The sequence below is a fragment of the Medicago sativa genome, chromosome 2 (assembly GCF_051527215.1).
Source record: "Medicago sativa cultivar Bolivia chromosome 2, Bolivia_mono, whole genome shotgun sequence".
NCBI classification, from domain to species: domain Eukaryota; kingdom Viridiplantae; phylum Streptophyta; class Magnoliopsida; order Fabales; family Fabaceae; genus Medicago; species Medicago sativa.
In genome coordinates, this window is record NC_140750.1 from 33,467,514 (window position 1) to 33,490,341 (window position 22,828).

At 34.9% G+C, this 22,828-nt stretch overlaps 4 protein-coding genes across 7 annotated transcripts; 3 read left to right on the plus strand and 1 right to left on the minus strand.

The window, feature by feature from the left end:
* The first annotated feature begins 981 nt into the window (after positions 1-981).
* LOC146946385 (uncharacterized) lies at positions 982-2,359 on the plus strand. Its single transcript, XM_085748211.1, has 5 exons — positions 982-1,368; positions 1,479-1,538; positions 1,634-1,711; positions 1,782-1,926; positions 1,980-2,359. The coding sequence occupies exons 1-5, from the start codon at positions 982-984 to the stop codon at positions 2,357-2,359; spliced, it is 1,050 nt and encodes a 349-aa protein (XP_085604337.1).
* A 1,751-nt stretch (positions 2,360-4,110) lies between these two features.
* On the plus strand, positions 4,111-9,575 carry GSNAP (gamma-soluble NSF attachment protein). The gene is made up of 9 exons (XM_085744485.1): positions 4,111-4,244; positions 4,537-4,604; positions 4,932-5,016; positions 5,154-5,312; positions 6,127-6,264; positions 7,652-7,730; positions 8,131-8,210; positions 8,750-8,879; positions 9,342-9,575. Exons 1-9 carry the CDS (start codon positions 4,198-4,200, stop codon positions 9,444-9,446), a joined length of 891 nt encoding a protein of 296 aa, XP_085600611.1. The 5' UTR covers positions 4,111-4,197; the 3' UTR covers positions 9,447-9,575.
* A 722-nt stretch (positions 9,576-10,297) lies between these two features.
* LOC146946387 (uncharacterized) lies at positions 10,298-11,210 on the plus strand. The gene has a single exon (XM_085744486.1). The coding sequence runs from the start codon at positions 10,364-10,366 to the stop codon at positions 11,042-11,044; it is 681 nt and encodes a 226-aa protein (XP_085600612.1). The 5' UTR covers positions 10,298-10,363; the 3' UTR covers positions 11,045-11,210.
* Positions 11,211-11,889: 679 nt separating this feature from the next.
* Positions 11,890-19,193, minus strand: LOC146946388 (lysine-specific demethylase JMJ18-like). Of its 4 annotated transcripts, none has more exons than XM_085744488.1 (12): positions 19,096-19,193; positions 17,479-17,526; positions 16,862-16,933; positions 16,550-16,627; positions 15,935-16,447; positions 15,622-15,843; positions 15,082-15,243; positions 14,587-14,955; positions 13,526-14,459; positions 13,324-13,427; positions 12,868-13,065; positions 11,890-12,613 (listed from the first exon to the last, which is right to left on the minus strand). In XM_085744488.1, the coding sequence occupies exons 2-12, from the start codon at positions 17,506-17,508 to the stop codon at positions 12,284-12,286; spliced, it is 3,012 nt and encodes a 1,003-aa protein (XP_085600614.1). In that variant the 5' UTR covers positions 17,509-17,526; positions 19,096-19,193; the 3' UTR covers positions 11,890-12,283. The 4 variants fall into 4 exon arrangements, with proteins under 4 accessions (XP_085600614.1, XP_085600616.1, XP_085600615.1 ...); XM_085744490.1 differs by lacking the exon at positions 19,096-19,193 and adding an exon at positions 17,914-17,999; XM_085744489.1 differs by lacking the exon at positions 19,096-19,193 and adding an exon at positions 17,850-17,931.
* Between the last annotated feature and the right edge of the window lie 3,635 nt (positions 19,194-22,828).

Genomic DNA, 22,828 nt, shown 5'->3' on the forward strand with positions numbered 1-22,828 from the left:
TAAGTGATCATTATCCTACTCCATTGCATTTTTTGTTGTTGAAATTTTAGAATTTTGTAAGAAATTTAACATTTTTAGGTTTTTATAAATTTGCCTTGCATGTTAGTTTTGATGATTGTTAGTGATGTATTAAGTTAGGAATTGTAGTTTAGATGTTGTTTAGGGTACAATGTGGTAGTTTATGCTTTAGAAATTGTTAGATTTCTTAGTTGTTTGAAAATTGCACTCTATGTGTTTGGTAAAATGTCTCAATGATAATTTTTTTGTTTTTTTTGGATTGTGAATGATCAAATTAGTTAGAATATGGTTTGTTAATGATGATTATAATATGTTTGACTCCAATGTGGTAGTTTACGGATTGAAATGACACTGTCGAAATATTAGTGTTGTTGAATTGTTAGAAATGACACAATGTCCGTGTGAAAATGTGTCATTGATTTTTTTTCTTTTTTAAATGTTGTGTAGATATATCTCGGAGGAATACGTCTCAGAGGCCGCCTGAGGTGACGAATGACAAACTTAGGTTAGGGAGAGTGCATAATTATACTAGTAGTGCACGGAGGGAGAAGCAAGCACTACGCCCTCCTATGGCTGGTCGAGGGAGAGGTGGGGGCACGAGACTTGCTAGAGTTGATGATGAGGGGGGTCATCGTCCTAGACGGGTATATCTCAGACGGGGGACCCGACGTAGTATCAACAGGATTATCATGTGTAACAGCAGGCGCAGGATCAGGCATATTATTTTGAGGAGCCTCAGCCTCACAAGTATCAGTTTGATGCGTATCAGCAGCATCATTATGAGGATCATCATGAGCAGCCTGATATTGAGCATGAGCAGCCTGATGTTAAGGAGCCTTAGCAGCAGGATGATATTGAGCAGCCTTAGCAGCATGCTGGTTTTGGTCAGAAGTGAATATGTCCGGTCTTACTCCCCTCCTGACTAGTGGGTACGTGAACATCTCTCACAGGTTCGTTTGTACGATGTCAGAGACATGGCATGAGGAGACCAGCAGCTTCCATCTAACTTTTGGGGAGATGACCATCACACTAGATGATGTGGCGTGTCTCCTAGGCATCCCCATCACTAGGAGGCTCCTTCCTGATAAAGAGTTAAAACGTGAGGAGGGGATAGAGATGATGCAGGTGGACCTACTTTTTACAGCGGAGGCTACCGCTAAGGAGGTGACAAGACAGTGTGCTGCTCACATCAGTTTTAGTGTACTGAGGAGGCGCTACGAGGAGCTCTTGATTAGGTGTAATCAGTTGTTTGAGTCTGACACACAGGAGGAGCAAAATGAGCAAGCTCAAGTTAGGTTGACCTGCATTAAGGCGTTTTTGTTGCTCTTTCTTGGCTGGACCATTTTTCCGGCAAGAACATCAAAAATATTAATATGTTGTGGCTGTTTGCGCCGCAAGATATCGACGAGTTTGACAACTAGTCATGGGGTGGGATGGGACTTGCTTTCCTATATGAGCAGCTATCTCTTACCTCCGACTCATCTGTGGCCTCCTGTGGTGGTTACAAGTCCTTGCTTGTGGTAATATTTGTTTTTCTACTTTTTTACTTATTGGATCGTAAATGTATAGTTGTTTGTATAATACTTGTGCTGAATTTGTTTCTTTGTGTTTGCAGGAACGGACTTTGGCGCACTTCATGAACATCATTCCGAGGATTGATGATGATGACTACGACCCTACTGTTGCCCCGCTTGTGAGTCAATGGAAACCTCCCTAGGTCTTTTCTAATTCGGGACACTACTGAGCTGCCATTGATTCGTTAGACCATTCTCAAGTCATTTGAAGGTCGTACGAGAGACGACGACACATCACGCCATTTCAGGACATATGTTGGTACTCCAGATGGATCATGGCCAGCAGAGATAGGATGGTCTGTCACTTGCCAGAGCGGGTTCTTAGGCAGTACGGGTATGTCTAGACACGGCCCAGGCCTGCTACAGACATTGAAGCTCTTGTGGCAGATGACGTGACCCAGGCCTTCACGGAGTTTGCTCTACATGTCCTCAGCCATCAGCAGAGGGGTCATCCGGTTCCGGATAACGAGCCACGAGCTTATTCTAGGGGGTACATGAGATGGTTTGTTAGAGTATCACATCCTATACTGAACCCCCCTTCGGCCATTCCTAACTACGCAGCTGATTCTCATCCTCGTCCTGTCCCTCCTTACGAGGAGGTTCTTGTTGAGCAGCAGTGGGTCAGACATCCTCCCGACCCATACCAGATCATCAGCAACATCAGAGCCAGAGTGGACGGTGCAATGGGGCATCCCGATGTGTTTCATAATCCAGAGGAGGTTATTCGCTTGATGCAGGGCATACAGTCTGAGTGGAGGATGTTGTAACAGATGCTGGCTCCGCGGAGGAGGAGTAGGAGTCCACGGGATGGAGCATTATGACATTTTGTTGTAATCCTATTACATTTGCGCTTTTTGGCATTTTTATGACATTTTTCGTTGTTTTATTCCGTTATTTTTAGTAATTTAATTATGACTTGATTGAATGAATGCTTGAATGACTGATGAAAAATGTATGCAATTTACTGAATGAATGTATGAATGAATGAAAGAATGAAAATTTTAGGGAAAATAGAGGTTCTGCCAGTTATAGCTTCCTGCACAGACTGGGCGTGAGTTAACTCACGCATGTGTTAATGGCTGCGTGAGTTAACTCACGCATTGTTTTACACATGCGTTACTTAAGTGACGCAACGTTAGTTAACTAACGCAGTCGTTAACACATGTGTTAGTTAACTAGCGCATGGGTATTTTGGTTAGTTTGGTTGGATGGAAGCGAAATGTGCTGGGGAAGAGCAGAAATCCATTTCTTAACATATGGACTTCGGGTTGTCTAAGCCCATTATTTCCATTGTTCTTCTCTTTTTATTCTTTGAATCCTGCTCTTTACCCAAACGGTTTTGCTCATTCCCAAAGTAAATGTTCAAAATACCCCTACGCATGTTAACTCACGCTGCATGAGTTAACTCACGCTAGTGTTAAATTTGCGTGAGTTAACTCACGCTGCGTGACTTAAGTCACGTAGAAAAAACACACTAAAACTCAGTGTGAGTTAACTCATGCTGGTTTTGTTTCATCCATATTCCAACTTTTTCACATGTTGTATGGCTAGGAAAATGTGTGATGGTTATTGATTCCACTAAAAAGTAGTGGTGGGATATGTTTCAACTATTCAAAAATGTGTGTGGCTAGGAAAATGTGTGATGGTTATTATTGTTTCATCCATTGTGTAGCTGTTGGAATATGTGTGTGGCTATGAATATGTGTAGCTAGGAAAATATGTATGTTTCAACTATTCAGACATGTGTGTGGCTAGGAATATGTGTAGCTGTTGGAATAACGCTCACAAAATGTTGCCAGCACATTTGTTTGAATAGTTGTCACCGTTTTCCTATGGCATATGTGTAGTGTTGGCATCTGGCATATGTTCTCAGCAAACTATAAGGTTCAGTGTGAATTTTAGGGGAAAGCAAACCAGCGTGAGTTAACTCACGCTGAGTTTTAATGTGTTTTTTTGGGCGTGACTTAAGTCACGTAACATGAGTTAACTCACGCAACGTATGTTAACTCACGTTTCCATTTACACTAGCGTGAGTTAACATGCGTAGCGGTATTTTTGACATTTACTTTGGGAATGAGCAAAACCGTTTGGGTAAAGAGCAGGATTCTTATTCTTTAACCTTTTCTTCTTATTTTTTAACGTTTTTTTTCTTTAACTAAATTGAATATTAGTTTTTTTTATTAAATCAATGAATCTTAAAGTAAGGTTAGGAAATAATGTTAACTTATATTTTCATACTTTTTTATATATTTTTTTAATGATCGAATCATCATATTTTATCCGGTTAAATGTCTATACAACCGAGTCATACAATTTAAATTGATTCAGTCACGCGGTTCAACCAGTGACCCAATAGTTCGACCATTGAACCAGTGACTCAGTGACCTTACCAAGTCGATGGCCGAGCCGAGTTTTAAAACTATGCCCGGATCTAATTAATTTTGAGAAAATAAATAAATAAATAAAGGTGTCGGACACATGGTTAGTAGTTATTGGAGTATGTTTGAAGCGTGAGTTGTGAGATAGTAGCAACACAACACAACACAACAACACTTGAATCGGAAAGGACTCCACAAAGACAAGACACAATCAGCACAACACAACTATGTCCTCCTCCGATCCCAACAAGCTGTTAGCCAAAGCTGATAAACTGTATGTTTATACTCTCTCTCTCTCTCTCTCTCTCTCTCTCTCTCTCATTGTTTTTCAACCTCAGATTCCACCTGCGAATTATACAGTAGTAACATAACAATCTTGATTTTGATCATAGGAAAATTTTTTGATTTTTAGTTTATTAACAACTATTTATTTCGTTGATTTTGTTCTTATCATGAACTAATTCAGGTTTTATTATTTATTCTAAATAGGATTATTGAACTATGGTTAACATGTCCTTTGAATTTTATTGATATAAGATCTTATTACTTGTCTTTCTCTTTTTCAGAACAAAACTCAGTCTCACTAGGTGGAGTGCTGATTGGAAAACTGCTACTGTTCTTTATGAACAAGCTGGTATACAATAATATCATTCTACTATTTCTAATTATTTTATTTCACTGTTACTTGAAGTAATTTATGGTAATCAGTGTTGTCAATTGCGGATTGCGTGCAATAGTGGTTTGTTAAAATTCCGCTACGCTACAATGATGTGGTGCCGCTGTAGCTTCTATTTTACAACATTTTGTACTAAATAGTGTATCGCAGAACAATAACAATTTTATTCAGTTTCTGTTAAAGTTATAGCGGCTATCTGATAACACGGGTGGCAAGTATGTCCAAATTACATTTTGGCGGTTATATTGGTAATACATCTGATGAACTCTTCTTATTCTGGTGTAGCGAATGGGTTTAGAGCTGCCAGGAACCATGAGAAAGCCAAAATAGCATATGAGAAAGCTTCACAAGGACAACAAATGCTTTCTTCGTATCCTTATGTTCTTTGATTTTGATCATATAGTTTCGTTCAGTTTCTTCCGTAATGAAGGGTAAACGTTTTGATGGTTTTCTATGTTGTTATCGGATTCACTTTATTAAACTGTCGTTCCTTGACAAGTTAACCAGACCTTGGGATGCAGCTAAGCACATGGAATCTGCAGCTGCTCTGGCTAAGGAACTGAGCAACTGGAGAGAAGTTGCAGACTTCTATCAAAAGGCGTCTGAGTTGTACATGGAGTGTGGGAGACCACAACCTGCATCTGATGCTCTTGCAAAGGGAGCCCGGTAATTGAATTGTTTACCCTCTTGTTTTGCAGCTGAATTATATGTTGTATTATTTATTAATATTATAATTATTGTGATATGTTGAAGTAGAATAATCAAATAAACATTAGCATATATCAAAATACATAGTGTGAATGCCCTGATAGGATAGCATATGGCAACTCCATCGTAACCAATTTACATATATTCTTTGCAAAAATCAAGCAGGCTAGGATCTTTGTGTAGTATGTAGTTTATTGAGTCCTTTGGGGTATTTGGTACGGTAGCAATGTCACTTGAATTGCTTTCATAGGAGTGATTCGTTGGATTTCATATTGCTTTGGGATAATCTTTGTATATGGCCATTTATCAGCGCGGTGCTCATGAGTGTTTCAAACGGATTTTCATTTCAGATATGATTAGGGATTAAGCAGCATTACTACATTCTTGATCTATTCGAGTTCTCTAATATGTTTCTTTCTCTGTTTTGGATGGTATCTTATCCCAATCATAATTGTGTATTTCCTCTCTCACTCTAATAGAATATCTTACTATAAGCTGAGTGTAAATCTGTCATTTTGTGTAGTCAATGATTACAAAAAAGGAAGTAATAACTTGTGTTGATGTTAAATGATTAGAAATCATACACAAGTCTCATTATAGATTTAATACAGTGATGACCCTTGTATTTTATGCTGCAGATGCTGTATGTTACAAACAATAATCAATGCATATATTGCATCTGGATGTAAAATTGTGTTTTAGTGCCTACTGGGAATGTAATTCTCTTTTGTTATCACCATATGTTTTTCATAGTACCATTCCCTTTATGTAGTGCTTTGGAAGATACCATGCCTGAAGAAGCTATTCAGTTATATACAGATGCTTGTACAATTCTTGAAGACGATGAAAAGGAACAGATGACCTTTGATCTATACCGTGCTGTAACTAGTGTTTATATAAAACTTGAGAAGTAAGTCCTATAGAAGACAGTGTACATTTTATGGTATTTTAGAGTATGAGTATAACCTATCTTTTTCACTATTTTACAACATTGAATATAAATTTTTGTTTGGGCTATATCAAAGTCTCTATATATTCTGTTGGATTTTTTATTTTTTTTTATGTTAACAAGTGTGACACAAAATAAGTCAAATATTGTAGCATAACATGGATATAGTTTAACATTTTCTTAAATGAGTTGTTTCCTGGAATCTACTTTACGAGATTCATAATATTGTGTCCTCGTATAAATTTTGTTTTTTTTTTATTTCATTTTGTCAATTTCATTCCCACAATAAGTGCAGGTTGTATGTGATGTAGTATAGATTGCTTAAGCTATGATAGCCAACTTAAAATAGGATGGAAAGCTATTTAAATTATTCAATGCCATGAAGCTACAATAAGCACTTCGTTGCAAGGGTTCCATTGATTTTCAAGTAATGATATGGTGATAAAGGACCACATTTGTGATTGTTTGGTTACTGCAAATAACACTTCCAAATTTATAATTGGAGGCTTAATGAGTTTCATGCAGATGCAAGAAACAACTTAAGTTTTATCTAGAAGAGTTATGTTGATGTGATGGCCAATATCTAATCTAAAAAATTCACCAAATACCGGCGTAGGAGAAAAACAGGACGACTAGTAGTATTTGATTTAACTACACCAGCCACCTCTGACACCAAAGGTAGCATTTGATTAATAGGTTAGAGCAGATGAAACACGTGTTCGGTTCTACATTTGGTTTTATTTAAAAATTCAAAGGAATGGAACATAAGGCTAAAGAAGTTGTATATTTTAGTTCCACTAAAAGGGTAGAACCAAAGAGAATGAAATTAAACAGTTTGTTCCGTTCTATTCATATGCCAAATGCTACCTAAGAACTGAATAGTTGGACCTAGAAGTAGTTTATCATCGTTATCTTATGTCAAAACTTGACCACCACACTTTTATCTTACTCCTCAAAACCTATGTTTATACTATCCTTATGCGTCTTGTGGCATCTTTGAATTCTGGGTCCTCCTTGGACCAGATTTTGTTGACTAGTTTTACTGGTTTTGGTTGAAGTAAAGAAGCCAAATTTTGTCGCAATGTGGCATTTATGCAACACAACGGCTGAGCATGACTCATGCTCCTTTTAAAGAGATTTCTTCTCTTAACTAGTAGTGTCACTAGGAGGACAAAGAATTTGGCTTTTACTTGTTGTAAAGCTAATATTTTAGAGGGGTTTCCCTTAATTATTGTTATCTGCATAATGTAAAATCAAGTTGTTTTCGTAAGTGTAAATTGGTATGTAAACATTTCATCTATTGTATGTTGACTTACATATATTTCCTTGGGCATGGTTTGATGCACAGATATACAGATGCTGCATCATCCCTGTTGAGATTGGGCTTGGCGGCTGACAAATGTAATGCTACCAATAGTCAGTCCAAGGTTTGGAATATTATAACTTTGTTTTCTTTATTTTAACTTTTAAGTCAATCCCTTTGCTAAATACTCTGAAAGGGATAAAACAGGGAGCAAAGACTGTGATATCTCTATATTTAGCGTGCTAACTAGGAGTATTTTATTTATTATGTTTTTTAATTGTATGGTTAACTACATTCGAAATTTCTATCCAGCCAAACATGTGAATACAACTAGAATCCATATTGTTTATACTAGTTTATATGCATGTTCGTTGTGTTTAACCTCTCCAACATGGTCCTTTCACAAATTGAATCCAAGGCTAAAGTTTCTGTTACATAGTCTTTTAGCATTGTGTTCATTTGCTGAAGTGTACTATTATTATTTTTTCATAAACTTTCTCTCACACTCCTTGTCATGAATGCAGGCTTATCTTAGTGCAATTATTGTCTACCTTTATGCTGATGATTTTAAGCAAGCAGAGAAATGCTATAATGACTGCTCTCAGTAAGTTTTTACCTCCTTGTTATGCTGTTCTGTACTATAAATCCAACCAACATCAACGTGTGATCTATTGATCTTTATGCTCTATTTTCCTTTAACTGTCAGTTTTGTAGTAAAAAACTCAAGTTCAATGCAACATTAACTTCTTTTTTTGTCAATTATGCCCTTACCTGTGCATTGAACTGAAATCATTTTTATCATTGTTGTTGTCGCCGTTGAACTTTTACACCGGGTTTGCTTCTTTGTTTTCGAACTCCGATTTCTTCTTGCCCTGACAAAATAGCATTCATAGGATGAATACTATGAATAAAATTTTTGTAGGTCTGATTTGTAATCGAAAAATTCTGATCATACATTCTGGGTCCAAATTAACCAGAGTTTCTTTGGGACAAGCATACATTTGGTTGCAACAACTTAACATACTGCGTGCCGATTTTAAGATTTACTATTTACTCTGTAATTTACTAATTTATCATATGCTTTATCGAATTTGTTAATTGAACTGATGAATAAATGGATATAAATGCTTGTGGTGTCTGTAGGATTGATGCTTTTCTTAAAAGTGACCACAATCGTTGTGCTAGCAAGTTTCTTTCTGCTTATACGGATGGAGACGTCGACGAAATCAAAAAAATTGCTCAGTCTAGCGCTGTTTCCCATCTTGACCACGCAGTGAGTGATTTAGCTTATATGTTGTTTTTCTTTTGGACCGCAAAAATATAGATAATGAATACACTCTAGCTATAGAAACTTCTCGGCTGCTTGTCACCAATATCAGGTCTTCCACTTTTTGAGTGCAAGAATCAAATAGATTTGTTATTTAATCCAAATTTTTTTACCTTGCGGTCTTTACTGTTTCAAGGGTTAGGTTCTAAATGATTTGTTCATCACATTGCCTTATAATTCAGCTTGCCTTAAAATCTTTTATATCCAATCAAAGTATAATTTTTATTAACGGAGCCAAACAAATCCTGTGCTCACTCGTGAAATACCTTGTTATTACCGGATAGTGACCAGCAATGCATGTCAAATTTCATACAGCATACACAATCTTCAATCAATAATTACTGATATTTTTTCTGTCAATCACGGGGTTATATATATGGACTCAACTTTGGAATAAATTACCTGCAGATAATTAGGCTTGCGAGGAAACTTCCAACAGGCGATGTGAGTGCATTAAAGACTGGTACTGCCGAAGATGATGAAGATTCACTGGACGAAAATGACCTGACTTAACCTCTAATAGTGTTATATTTTTCTATTTTATAACAGTGGTGCAGAACCTATTTCAAATCGATGTTTGAATTGAATTGTGCAGTATATATTGGTTTCTGTATAAAAATATATTGTTCTTTTCGTTGGGTATATATACACGTGGGAAATGAAATGCTGGTTATGAGGAGAACACTATTCATATTATCCAAATGAGAAATCGCTTAGTTGTTATGTCTGCTAATAACTTGTTCTTTCGACATAATTGATCGTTTCTTGATGATCAAGGAAGCTCAAATTCAGGGCTCAATAAGATCTAGTTTCACCTTGTATATTAGAACTTTATGATGCAACAAATCTACGGTTCATTCAAGATGTCTTCACTATACCTAATTTTAACCACATTGAAGCATTCCAATTGTGAATCCTTTAAAACTCACATAAGAATTGGTCTTAGGTCTTTGTGGACAAGTTTACTAATTTGAGTTCATCAAGTTTACATATTATATAAAATTATTATTTTATTTACATAATTTGTTTTAGAGACAAAATAAAAGTAGTAATTATGTATCAATCAAGACCTCAATTCTAAATGTTAGGTTAAAATTCCTCAAAAAAAAAAAAATGTTAGATTAAATTATTGCCTGTTACTTTGAAAATGTGTAATTCCTGCGGGTGATTTAAATACAATATAAATACAACTAATCAAAATTTTAATATAACCAATATCATTTCTTTTATTTGGTTTATAACCAACTAATTCTGTTATTTTTCTGTTATCTGTGTCATCCAAATCCTAATCTCACAACACATTCAATACAAATTATAAAATCCAAACCCACTAATCATTCTCTTTTTCATCCATAACCCAAGAACACAAATCTCTCTCTCTCTCTTTCTCTCTCTTTCTTTCCCACTTTCTCTCTCACTTTCCCTCTGCCATGGCAAACCTCAACTACTATCCTCATTTCTTCATCATCACACTCATCATGTTCACAACCTCCACAACATGCAGTAGCACCACAACAAACCCCATCAACAACTTAACAACAGCATCATCAACTCCACCATTGGCAATGCAAGAAATGAACAACATTCTTGATGCACTGATAGGATCAGGAGACACAAGCATAAACAAATGGGTAAGCATATTATCAATCTCACATCCATCACTAAGCCTAACACTCTTCCTCCCTCAACAACCCTTACCATCTTCCTCTACATTAAACCCTTTCACTTTTCCATACCATATCATCCCTCAACGTCTCGTCTACGCTGACCTCCTCCTCCTCCCTCGTTACTCTCGTATCCCTACTCTCCTCCCCGGTAAAACCATCACCGTTACCGATAACTCACCCGGTAATTTCACTCTTGATGATGTCTTGCTCACTCAACCTGATCTTTATAATACTTCTTCTCTTGCTGTTCATGGTGTTCAGAGGCTTCTTGATTACTCAACATTTGGTGATGCTTCCATGATGCCTAATTCGCAGCCTTTTTTGCCGGTTGGAGAAACGTGGGATTCTGCTGACTCCTCACTGTGTGTCTGTGCCGTCTTCAACATCTTCCTGTTGGTTATCAGTTTTGTTCTTCATCAACTCATGCTCTTCGATACATGTTGAGTTTTTATTTCCTTTCTTGGGTGCATTATAGTCAAGAAAATTTAGCAGTATTATTTTTCTTTGTAAAGAAAATTAGGTGAGTTGAGTTTAGGGGATTCAATATTGTAAAGAAAAAAATTTGATGTATTGCTTTTTTAGTATGTTTTTGTCAATATGCAATGTAGTGATTTTGTAGTGTATAACAGAATATTGAATAAAGAGGTTTTTCTTCTGTGTTATATTTTGACTTTCATGCAATTTTTTTGTTTATTTTTTGTTTATATCTTTGTGTGATTGATTAGATTATTCAACAATTGTGATGCGTTTATTTCTGTTCTGTTCTTCTTTGTCTTCAATTATTTTTTTGGTATTGAAATATTCGATTATTATCATTATTCTCAGCCCTTGTAAATTAACTTCAATTAGGTAATCTATTTGTAATAATGTATTAAACAGTATATAAAAAAATCTTGAGTACGTTGCCAAAACTTGATTTAGTTTTATAGTTTAGGGACCAAATTGAAAAGAGATTCATAGTTTAAGGATCAAAATGATGGTTTATTCATTTTCATTGTGTTAAATTTTCATAGTTGTTTAGGCAACAATTCATTCTTTTCGTATGTCTCACGTACAAGTAACAAAATTCGTTTTTACTTAAAAACAAAGTGATATAACAATATTATATGTCGATGAACCTCAAATTATCCTAAGATACAGATAACTATTCCTAAACTTCAACTTTTTCGCATTTAATTTAATTCGCTTTGAGCGTCGATGGTACGCATATTTGTTAGTCGAATTAAATAAAAGTAATGCAGGATATGGCGATCTCTGCATTACAGTTTATCTGAGACTAAGATCACACATATTCAAAATTCTGCGCAGGAGAATGGCAGAACGTGCATTCGCCGTGTGTAGTTTCCCTGCATTTTATCATTTATTGCAACAGTTGCATTTGTTTATCTGTGTATATACATAATTTAGAGAGAAAATAAATAAAATGTAAAACCTATGATTCGAGCAAAAGCTAAAGCCTTAACCTTGAAAGGCAAATTCCAAAACAAAGTACAAAAGGGTCGATTGCAAAATGCATCTGTAATTAGGTCAATGATGATCGAGGGCAAGTACCAAAATTTCATCTAGGCTTCACCCAGAAATTTCTTCAGTTAAATTTATCGCTAAAAGAATGAGCCTAACTTATGACTAAATTAAAATGACTATCCAACGTCGGAAAGAATTGAGATCTTATTCTTCTCCTATCTACAAAGCTTTCTGAATCTCATCGATCAATGATGTTAATGTCATTCTCCACTCAGAACATTGTGCGTCAGAGATGAGAAACTTGCGTAATGAGCTTAGCTCTTCGAGACTTGCCTTTTGTAGTATTGATTTCATCTCTTCAAGAGAATAATAACTTCCTCCTATGTTGCCTATAGCCTGATCAGTCAAATTAATACCAAAAACTTTGGTAGGGCTACTTGAACAACATAGGACTTTACAGTTATCGATGACACTTCCTGGAGATGTAGGGAAACCTTTGTGATTCCAATACTCTGCACACTGATGACTGGGATCTTGAGCTTCGATGGCCTGAAAATGTTTGTCGGAACATAAGTGAGAACATATTCCAGAAGAATCGTTTATGATCTTACCAAATTATACGTGTATTAGTTCAGCTGTTACTTAACAAATTTGACCGTAATAAGCATGTTAATCCAGTTCAAAGCAATTTGGTAGAGGTTCGAACAATGTGTTATGTGATTCAATTTAACATTAGAAAAACTACAAACAGGTGATATTAGTTCTAGCTAAAAACATAGATAAGATTGATGTGTTTACATTACCTGAACAATGGACGGTAAAGGGAAGCCGAACATTCTAAAACCGTTAATGCTTTTCAGAAGCTCTAAGGAAGGAAGTTCATGTTCACCTAGACTCCTTTGCTCTGTGATTTTGTCACGTAGTCTCTTAAGAACTGATTCCCAACACTTATCTGCTGAGGTTTCCGTGAAAGTGACACTTGGACATTCCTCCATTGTAACCTGAAACATTTTATGGAATAAGAGAGAAATTAGACAACTAATGCAAATAAATACAACCATAAAACTCATATAGTTGGTTAATTTATATATTTTGTCGGAGTCACGGAGTTCAGACATTGATGCAACTGATTTCGTAACAATTAAAAAACTAACGAAGTTTGTGGCCATGAACGGTAAAAAAAAGAGGTCAACAAATAGTAACTTGTCAATATGATTTCATTTTTAAACTCGGTACGGAAACAAGGTCCAGAATGATACCTTGAAAAGAGGTCCTAGAAGTCCAGCATCAATTACTTCAGAAACATAGCTACAGATTCTTGTTGGATCGATGATGCTAAAGAAATTAACTCGGCTCTTGAATCCTACAAAAGTGTTTACCAAATCGTTTTAAAATTAAACTTCAAAAGTAAACTAATCAATGGTAATATCTAAGACCATAAAAGATCCCACTACAGCATACCTTTTGGATATATTGCATGCTTATTGCACCATAGCTTCCCATGAACAACAGATCCCAAACTTATAGGCTTGACAGAAGTACTAAAAATTTGCATTAGAAAGCTTTCTTGTGTCAAAGATATACTCGCATTCGTGGTGTCAGTGACTTTTTCAACTACAATTTTGGGTTTCTTTCTTGAATCTGAATCCATTTGCAGATGCACCTCAAGTTTTCCACCATCAAATGTACAAGAATTGTGAACATTCCTAGAGCATGATGAAACTTCTGTCTTCACAACAGAAGATGAAGGTGATAGGTCAACAACAAGTTCCATGTTGTCTTGTTCCTTTTTTGTCTCTGAACAACATGCTTTTTCCTCTACTGAATCACCCTTGTTATGGCTATCTGCAATATCCGCCTTATCTTTGTCTATGACTATCATATTGTCATTATCACTATCTATACTTTCATTCGGCGCGCTAAGGGTTACAAGGTGAGATTCACACTGCATTAGCTCTGATGTAGCATGACTATTTGACTTATCCCTGGTTCCCGCACAACCAGTTTCTTCATGACCCTTGTCTCCATCCACCTCTTGTTTATTCATGCAAACCTCACTGGCCTCGGCAGAAACCATTCCGAAGTTTTTACTTTCCCATAACTCAAGAGCAAGTGAATCTCCTTCTAGTGCTTCAAGCAATTTGTTTAGCTCATTCATATTATATCGAAGCAGAACAAATCTTTTGTCCATTTCGCATGAGCAGAACAAACAAGCATGCTTAAGACAAGAATATTTATCAGGAGAGCACTCGCAACCGACAGCAGATAGATACAAGTCATAGAAGCAAGAAAAGCATTCTCGTTCTGTATGCAAGTCAAAGTCGTTGCCCATCTTCAGCGACTTAAAATGAGTTGGAAGACAGTTTAGCCTCTCTTCTTCCATCTTTATCCTTGCCTGTCAGAAAAAACGGGTAACCAGAAAAGCATATAAGGAATCAGATATCTCCTTTGTAACTAAATAAGAACGAAATTCTTCTAAAAAAACGACAATTAAAAAAGAATTGAGAGTATGAAATCATTACCTTAAATGCCTTAGTAAGAACTCCATCTTTCCCACAGTAGCTTCTCCATTTCAAATTTTTTGAACTTTCCTTTCCATGAAGAGTTAGCTCTGCAAGGGCTCGTATAGCTTCCAGCGATGATCCAAATAAAAGCTTGTCATGTGACAATGATGTCTTACGGCGTTGTAAACTGTAAAGTTCAACGGCATTTAGGCCATGCGTTAACCAATCGACAGGAGCTACATTCACTGCTTCTGCACAGTTGAACCCACAATTGAACCCAGAGTGGTACCCCCTCGGAAAAGTAATGACAAATTCCCCAGAGTGCTGAACAGTGCGATATACGGGCACTCCCTCATCTTTAAGAATTGATGGAGATAACTGAGTAACCTGCGTGAAGATGAAAATCATAACCATATAAAACAATTCCCAAAATCTAGTGAAAGTTCTGGAGATAAAATAGTGTCAGCCTGCTATACACATAATGATAGGAATGCACAAGTCGTAGCGTTATACCAGATCATTGAGTAGATTTGGTACTTCCTCGAACAAATCAGGCAAGTGCTTCTTCATTGCATTTTCTAAAGCAGAAGCATGGCTACCAGGTACTCCATACCATATCTTTGAGTCACCAAAGTGTAGATAATTAAGCGAATAGAGGTGATGATCCTCAACATGCTGTTAGAAGAAGAAAATAATGACAATGGGTTATCCTATCGTTTTTGGAAGCTATTTGGGTTTGAAAAAAAGAAATGCAAAATTAAAGATAAAGACATGATTTTATTAGTTTTGTAGTTCAACATTTGAAATATGCCAACATAAATAAGTGGAGCCTGGCAAAAGTGCCAACAGACTGATGATTTTGTTGTCGTTACAAACGATTCAATGAAGTTACTTTTCAAACCCATTTTTTCATGAAAAATAAGCTGTTAATACTCTACAAATAAAAGACATACAGACTATCAAGAGAAACAATCGATAATATGCCATGTCATGTCTTAAACTCTGCTATTCATAAATTTAGACGTGAAAAGAAGAGTACTTCTCGCCACTTACCCAACAAAACGATGAAAAGCACATGCCAACATACAGCCATGGAACTAGTACTCCTGAGATGTCACTTCCTTCAAAACTTAGTACAGAACCTGGTAGTCGCGGGAAGTTATTTAGATTCCAACCAGAAAGTGCATACTGATCCGGATAACCCTTAGGTATGGATGATGCCTTAGAAAAACCACTTCCAAATACTCCAGTTTCCAAGTCCGCTCCATAGTACACCTACAATATAAGAGTGTATTGTTTAATCTGTTTGCACATTTACATAAAAGACCAATATAGTTGTAAATTAAACAATGGTTAGTAATAATACCTCAACTTCATCTGTTGGCTGCTCTACTATTCGCCAGTATTCGCCTTCAATTTCCTCCTCGGAGGGCTCCCTTCGGTTTTGGTGGTTACTATCATTAACTTTTCCATCTTCATTTGCATCTTTCAACCCAAAGTAGCATTCCTTAAAGTAGCTAGCATATTGCTGAAAGTCTTTAAACGTGAAGTCGGACCCTGCTTGAAATCCGTATTTCTCATCAGCTTCAGATGCATTATTAGCTTCAGAAGCTGATTTGGAAGCTCTCCTACATGTTCCTGATTTGGAGTTCCTTCTACGTTTTCGCTTCCTTCCCCTACTTTTTTTCTTCATAGGTTCTCTATTTTGAAGTAAATCAATTTGCTGAATACGGGTGGAAAATTCGGCATTTTCCCAAATATCTTTCTCCTTAAGAAGGCAAGGTGGAACCCAACAAGCTGGAGGGACAATCCTACATATGCCATAAGGTTCGGCTAGGGGGCGTATCTTCGCTATGTAACTCAGTGTATCTTCAAACTCCTGAGGAAACAGAGTAAGCAAAAGAAACAAAAGTTATTAAACAAACTACAATAATACTACGATATAAACAATATGAAGATGGTTATAAAAATAAAAAAGTACTTCAATAGTTGGATGAAAAACAGGTGCTTCATCAATTATAGGCCGACATGCTTCAGATGGATCCCATCTAGCTGATATCTGCAACATGACAACAATAATCCAACATATGAAAAAAGAATAGAAAACGCGAATATAAATCATTGACTACGTTATATATTGGTCATGCGTATATTTCAACAACAAAACAAATATTGGTCATGCGTAATCAATATTGTAATTTCAAATGAATCGTTCCTATTTGTTCCAAAGAACGGCAAGAAAAGTACAAAAGATTGGTCAAGCGTACTCAAAACAGCAGACCTGGCTACATACCTTTTTACTTCTAAGACTTTCAGGAGACTCAGGTGCATTGTCCTTTTTAGGCTTGTGCTGAAGAGGACTATCCTGAAAAAATATGCAAGAATTCTAAATTAATGGTTGCTAGATGCTACTCAAATCACTTCGCATAAAATACCGATGCATTAAAGGAGGAAACGACGATGAATGTCAAACACAACAAAATAACGAGATCGAATCTAAAAATCGTTGATGATCAAATCATTCAGAGATACCAATATCACATATGTAGATTACTCCGAAAACCTAATCAACCGCATCACATGAACCGAAAACCTAATCAACCGCATCACATGAAAATTTCTAAACTTTCCAAACCCTATGAAAGATAAAAACTCATATAGCTCGACACATAGGTCGAAAAACAAGGGTTTAGAAAGAATTTTAACAATTAAACCAGAAACAGAGATACAATGTTACAAGCAGAACAAAAAATCAAAACAAAAACAACAAACAAACAATTATCCAAAATCAATGAACACAGATAACAAGATCATCATGAACAATTGTGATCCACAAAAAACAGAGGATAAGAGATTCACACATATAACATTCAAGAGAAATCATGCATTGTTAGGGTTTGAAAATCTAACCTCTTTGGCATCCAATTCCATTTGTTTCATTCAATAAAATATTTATGCCTGCAACAAAACACAGATACCCTTTAAAACAAACATCATCATCAAATTTCACAAATGATCAAAACAACACAACCCAGAAACGGTTTTCAACTTCTCTTATAGCAAAATAACTGTCCATAAAACAAACATTAAAACAAACAAAAACAAAAAAACAAAAAGATTAAATTTTTATTATTTTTGAGAAAATTAAAACAAATGCAGAAATTTTCATACACACCCTCAATGCAGCAAAAGAGAGTTTTTAGTAACTTCCACGTTGTGATTGCGTATAAATGGATTAAAAGAATGAAAATTTATGAAGAAATTAACAGAGTGATGAAAACCTAATTGCAAATTCAATTTGCATGTGTAAGCAAAATTGTGTGAGACACCCCTCTAACAATTTACCTATAAATTGCCAATAATAAAAAAATAATAAAGTGTGAAAAATATATATATCTTATGAGTTTTGGAATCTAATGCTCTTATATGGTACCTGAATTGTAGAGAAAGTAAATAAAAACAAAATTGATAATTAGAAATTGGAATTGACCAGGTAAAAATATTTAATTAAGAAAATACAACTAAATATTAGTACTAGTTTCTATTTTCTTCCAAAGAAAATTAATAGTTTCTATTTGTAAAAAATAATTACGCGTCGACGTATCCAATCAAATCAAATCATAATGTCACTTTCTTAAATTAATTCTTGAATATTTTTGAAATAATTTACACGGTATGATTTAATTGTATAAACGTATAAAAAAATTGAACATCGTGAGACTTTTTATCGCAAATTATATCACGAATCGATGTCAACCAATACACTTTCGCTCTCGTCGGAAAACACTATGGTAGTAGCGTGTAATTGTGGTCAAACTTTCAACCAAGTAGTGATAAGAAAAACATTCGCGATCATGTCGTGAATTTTGTTTTCGCTATGTTAAACATTATGAGAAAAAAAATATTTTCAATACATACAAATCACATCAAATTTATATATTCAAACTCACAAAAATTAAATAGAAAAATTCAATGTATATAAATTCATATATCCGATCGTACTCCTCTTAAGTGTTCCGACGTGAATAGCTCACCTTAAAGTGTAAAGTGATTAATATTAATCATTAATTTATACTTCCTCCGGTCCTATTTATAAGAAACAATTTACTTTTTTGATTTATTGAATAATTGATGTATTTGATCTATTTTTATACTAGATACATCAATTATTTAATGAATCTAAAAAGTCAACTTTTTCTTATAAATAGGACTGGAGGGAGTAATTTATAACAAACCATGAATTTGTTACGATAACAAAAAATTTCACTCCAGGCTTTATTTATTTTATAGGATCCAAATCGACAGTCTTGTGTGAAAAAGAAACCTAATATTAATGTTTTTTATAGTCAAAAAAAGAAACCTAATATTTTTTATTAAAAAATCGTTTTAATTAATCTTAGATATTTAGTAGTATGAAGACAAATAGTAGCACATAGAAGTACTTGCAAATTAGAGACTTAAAACATAAAATATAAAATATAAAATATAATTATGCGGAGATTTAAAACAGAGACTTGTACGTTGTACCTTGTGGTAGCAGAATTCTACGTTGAAAGACGTGTACATGTGCTTTTTGAACTCTTCCTCTTCTTTCTTCTTTCTATAACGATTGAACTCTTCTTCTCTTATTGTTGTAATTTTGTAAACTTGTACTCCCTCCGTCCCGAATTAATTGACCCCTTGACTCATTTCACACTTATTAATAAAAATGTATAAATAAAGGGGAAAGTGAAATATATTGTATTGGGAATGATAAAAGTAGTATTATTTAGTGTTATATTGTATTGGGAATGATGAAAGTTGTATTGAAAATTGAAATGGGTCAATTATTTTGGGACACTTTTTTTTAGAAAATGGGTCAGTTATTCCGGGACGGAGGGAGTAATTATAATTGATTTTTCTGTTATCTAGAAAATTTAAATTTTAAAGTATATGATGTCACGGTATTTGAATTCCACGTCACCAAAAAAGGAGGATATTCTAATTCCAAATGCATCAAATAAAGATAGGTCAAATATTTATTTTTAATGAAAATCTTTCTATTTTTGACAAATATATATTTTTAATGAAAATCTTTCTATTTTAGATAAATATAGATCAAATATTTTTTTTAATTTTATAGAGATGAAATATCTATTTTTACGGAATAAAGATATACTGTACTCAAATATTAATAATTTGTCAGGAAAATAAAATATTACTTTTTTGGTAGTGAAAATAAAATATTACTACTACTCCCTGCGTCCCGGAATAACCGACCTATTTTCTAAAAAAAAGTGTCTCAAAATAACTGACTTATTTCAATTTTCAATACAACTTTCATCATTCCCAATACAATATAACACTAAATAATACTACTTTTATCATTCCCAATACAATATATTTCACTTTCTCCTTTATTTATACACTTTTCTTAATCTGTGTGAAAAACCAAAGTAGGTCAATTAAACCGGGACGGAGGGAGTATAAAGAAACGGTGTGTGTAGAAAAGAGAGTAAATAAAGATAAGAATAAGAATAAAAAAATAGAAAGAAAAGGCTGGGAGAGAGAGAGAGAGAGTAACCCGCTATAACGCACGCAGTATTTAACGGAAAAGTAGTGAAACAGCTAAAACAAACCAACTAACCATCCTAGAACTATGTACTTTCACAACAGAAGCATAGTGGAAAACAATCACATGACGTTTCCACATCAAACTCTTATCATCGTTATAGTTTTTTTTAATTAAAAATATCCGATAGCTTATTAAAAATATTACCAAACAGAACTTTTTTGATCAAACGAGTTTATAAGCTATTATCTATAAGCTAACTTTTTTGCCTTACCAAACAGAGCCTAACTAGCTTGATTTATAAAATTTTATGAGATGAATAAATGGAGAATTTGAAGTTTGAACTTAACTTTTGTATATTGTAATGTATTGTTTTTGTTAAGTGAGGTATGTTCATGGGCATGTCGACATAGTTTATATTAAAGGTCTGATTAATAAGTGTTTTAAAGATAAGGAACCCACAAAAAATTGTCGTTGAAATACAAGTCAAACACATGTAAAAATCATAACTACACAAATATTTAATGTAAAAGATACTATTTTTAGATGCCTAAACAATATTTTAAAGATTTTTGTTAGCATTTTCTTATACTAATAACAAAACATGTCTATTTGTGTTTAGCACAATGTAAAAATGAAAAAAAGATGTTACATCAAAACTTCTATTTAAGAAATAAATTCATTGCGTTTTATTAGCTAAATGTGCCAAATACGTGAGAGTGCATCATTGCCAAAGACTGACTGTTCGTGAGCATCTTATTCGGTTTGGTCACATGGCGGGGTTACCGCAATTTACGCATTCTTTCTTCAGAGTGATCTGGCATGCTTGCGTTTGGACAGTTTGGAAGGAAAGAAATAATAGGATCTTCAAAAACAAAGCACTGGATTTGGTTCAATTACTAGATAAAGTAAAGTTTGTATCTTTTTCTTGGTTAAGGGCGAATAGGCTCACTTCAGCTTTCAGTTATAATGACTGGTGGCGAAACCCGTTAATTTGTATGGGTGTTAGGGAGTAGTCTTCTTGTCCATTTTCCATTCTGTTTTGTGTAGTAACAGAAACCTGATCTTGTATCTTTGGAGGAGTGATTCTCTTTGCACACCTTGTGCGAGATGAATTACTGTCAGTGTTTAATCTAATTTCATTTTGCCTTCTTCAAAAAAAAAACGTGAGAGTGCATCATTTATAACATGGAAGCTAAGATTTAATGAGGTTGTTTTAGCTAATTCGTGAGTGACCCCATTAACTTGCCTCCTATTGAACTCGACATGAGAGTTCTGAAAACTATTCAGTAACAATCGTCTACAAGCACAAATAATACAACCAAACTCACTATTGTCGTCTACATCAAAATTAACATGATCAACAACTGTTTTAGATGCAAGGGTGAAGTCCACATTGTCAAATTGAAGGTATGACGCCCATTGCAGAGATGTGTGTAAACCTACGGCCTCCACCACATCAAAATCACACAGGGGATCAAATCAATCCATTTTGGCCAACACAAATTCACCATCATCATTCCTAATACACATTTCTAAGCCTACCATGTTAATCGACGAAGAGTAGAATGCATCAATGTTGCATTTATACCTGCCTGCCAGTTCCCAACTTTTTCTATTACTCCTCTTCGTGACTTATAAATGTTTGTCGCTCCATGTTTGTCTTTCCTTCACTTCGAGACCTGATAACTTGAGTCGCTCTCCAGTCGTCCAATAATTGAGTAGCATGCTAAACAACTTGGAAACTTTGTTCATTATGTTGTTGTCGAAGTTTCAGATTGCAACCTTTTTAAAGACCTCACATTGTCATAACAATCAATTTGCTTTGACATGGAGAAAGTTGTTGGCAAAGAGTGAAAATTAGTGTATTAATAGGATAACCTTGACCCAACACCCTGATTATGGTATCCCATATATTCACACCACACCATGTCTGGACAACTTTAGAACACTCTACAAGGACATGAATGTTGTCCTCATAATTACTATCACATGCAACACAATCAATTGGGCAGGACATTCCTCTACTACTAAGGCGGACACGTGTTGGAAAACATCCTCGACACACGTGTCAAGTAAAATTCTTAATTTTAGGAGGCACTTTCAAATTCCAAATTAAATTCCACCGACGAGGTACATAAAGATGGAAGTTGTCAGCAATTTCAATCACACAAATACGATAAGCACTATGACCTGAGTAAGTACCATTCTTCTTCGCTTTCCAAATCAATTTATCATTTGGTATCATAGGCTGGATTGGAGTACTAAGAATCAAATGGGCAGTAGTAACATCAAATAAATTATATATAAGTAGTGTTTTCCAAGTCTTCGTTGATTGATCAATAAAAGCAAACAAATTCACATGATCCAAAGGCACAACTAATGGACCATCTGATGACAAACATTTTCCATCCTTAAGCAAAAGTATCTTAAGAAAAAATACCTTCATTTGAAACAACCTTCTCTATGTTATCCACCACTGTGACGCGATAATTATTTTTCTTCAACAATAAATCCTCAAAGTAGCTTCTTGCGACCTGACACATGCCTTTTCTCATATGAAATTCTATCACCCACGTTGTAATGAGCTAATTTTTAAGATATTATTTATTTAATTGTTTGATGTGTTTCAATTGTTGGGTTAATTTGATTTTATTAGAGATAGAGAAATTAAGGATATATTGGTAATTTTTGGAGTGAAGGGCATTT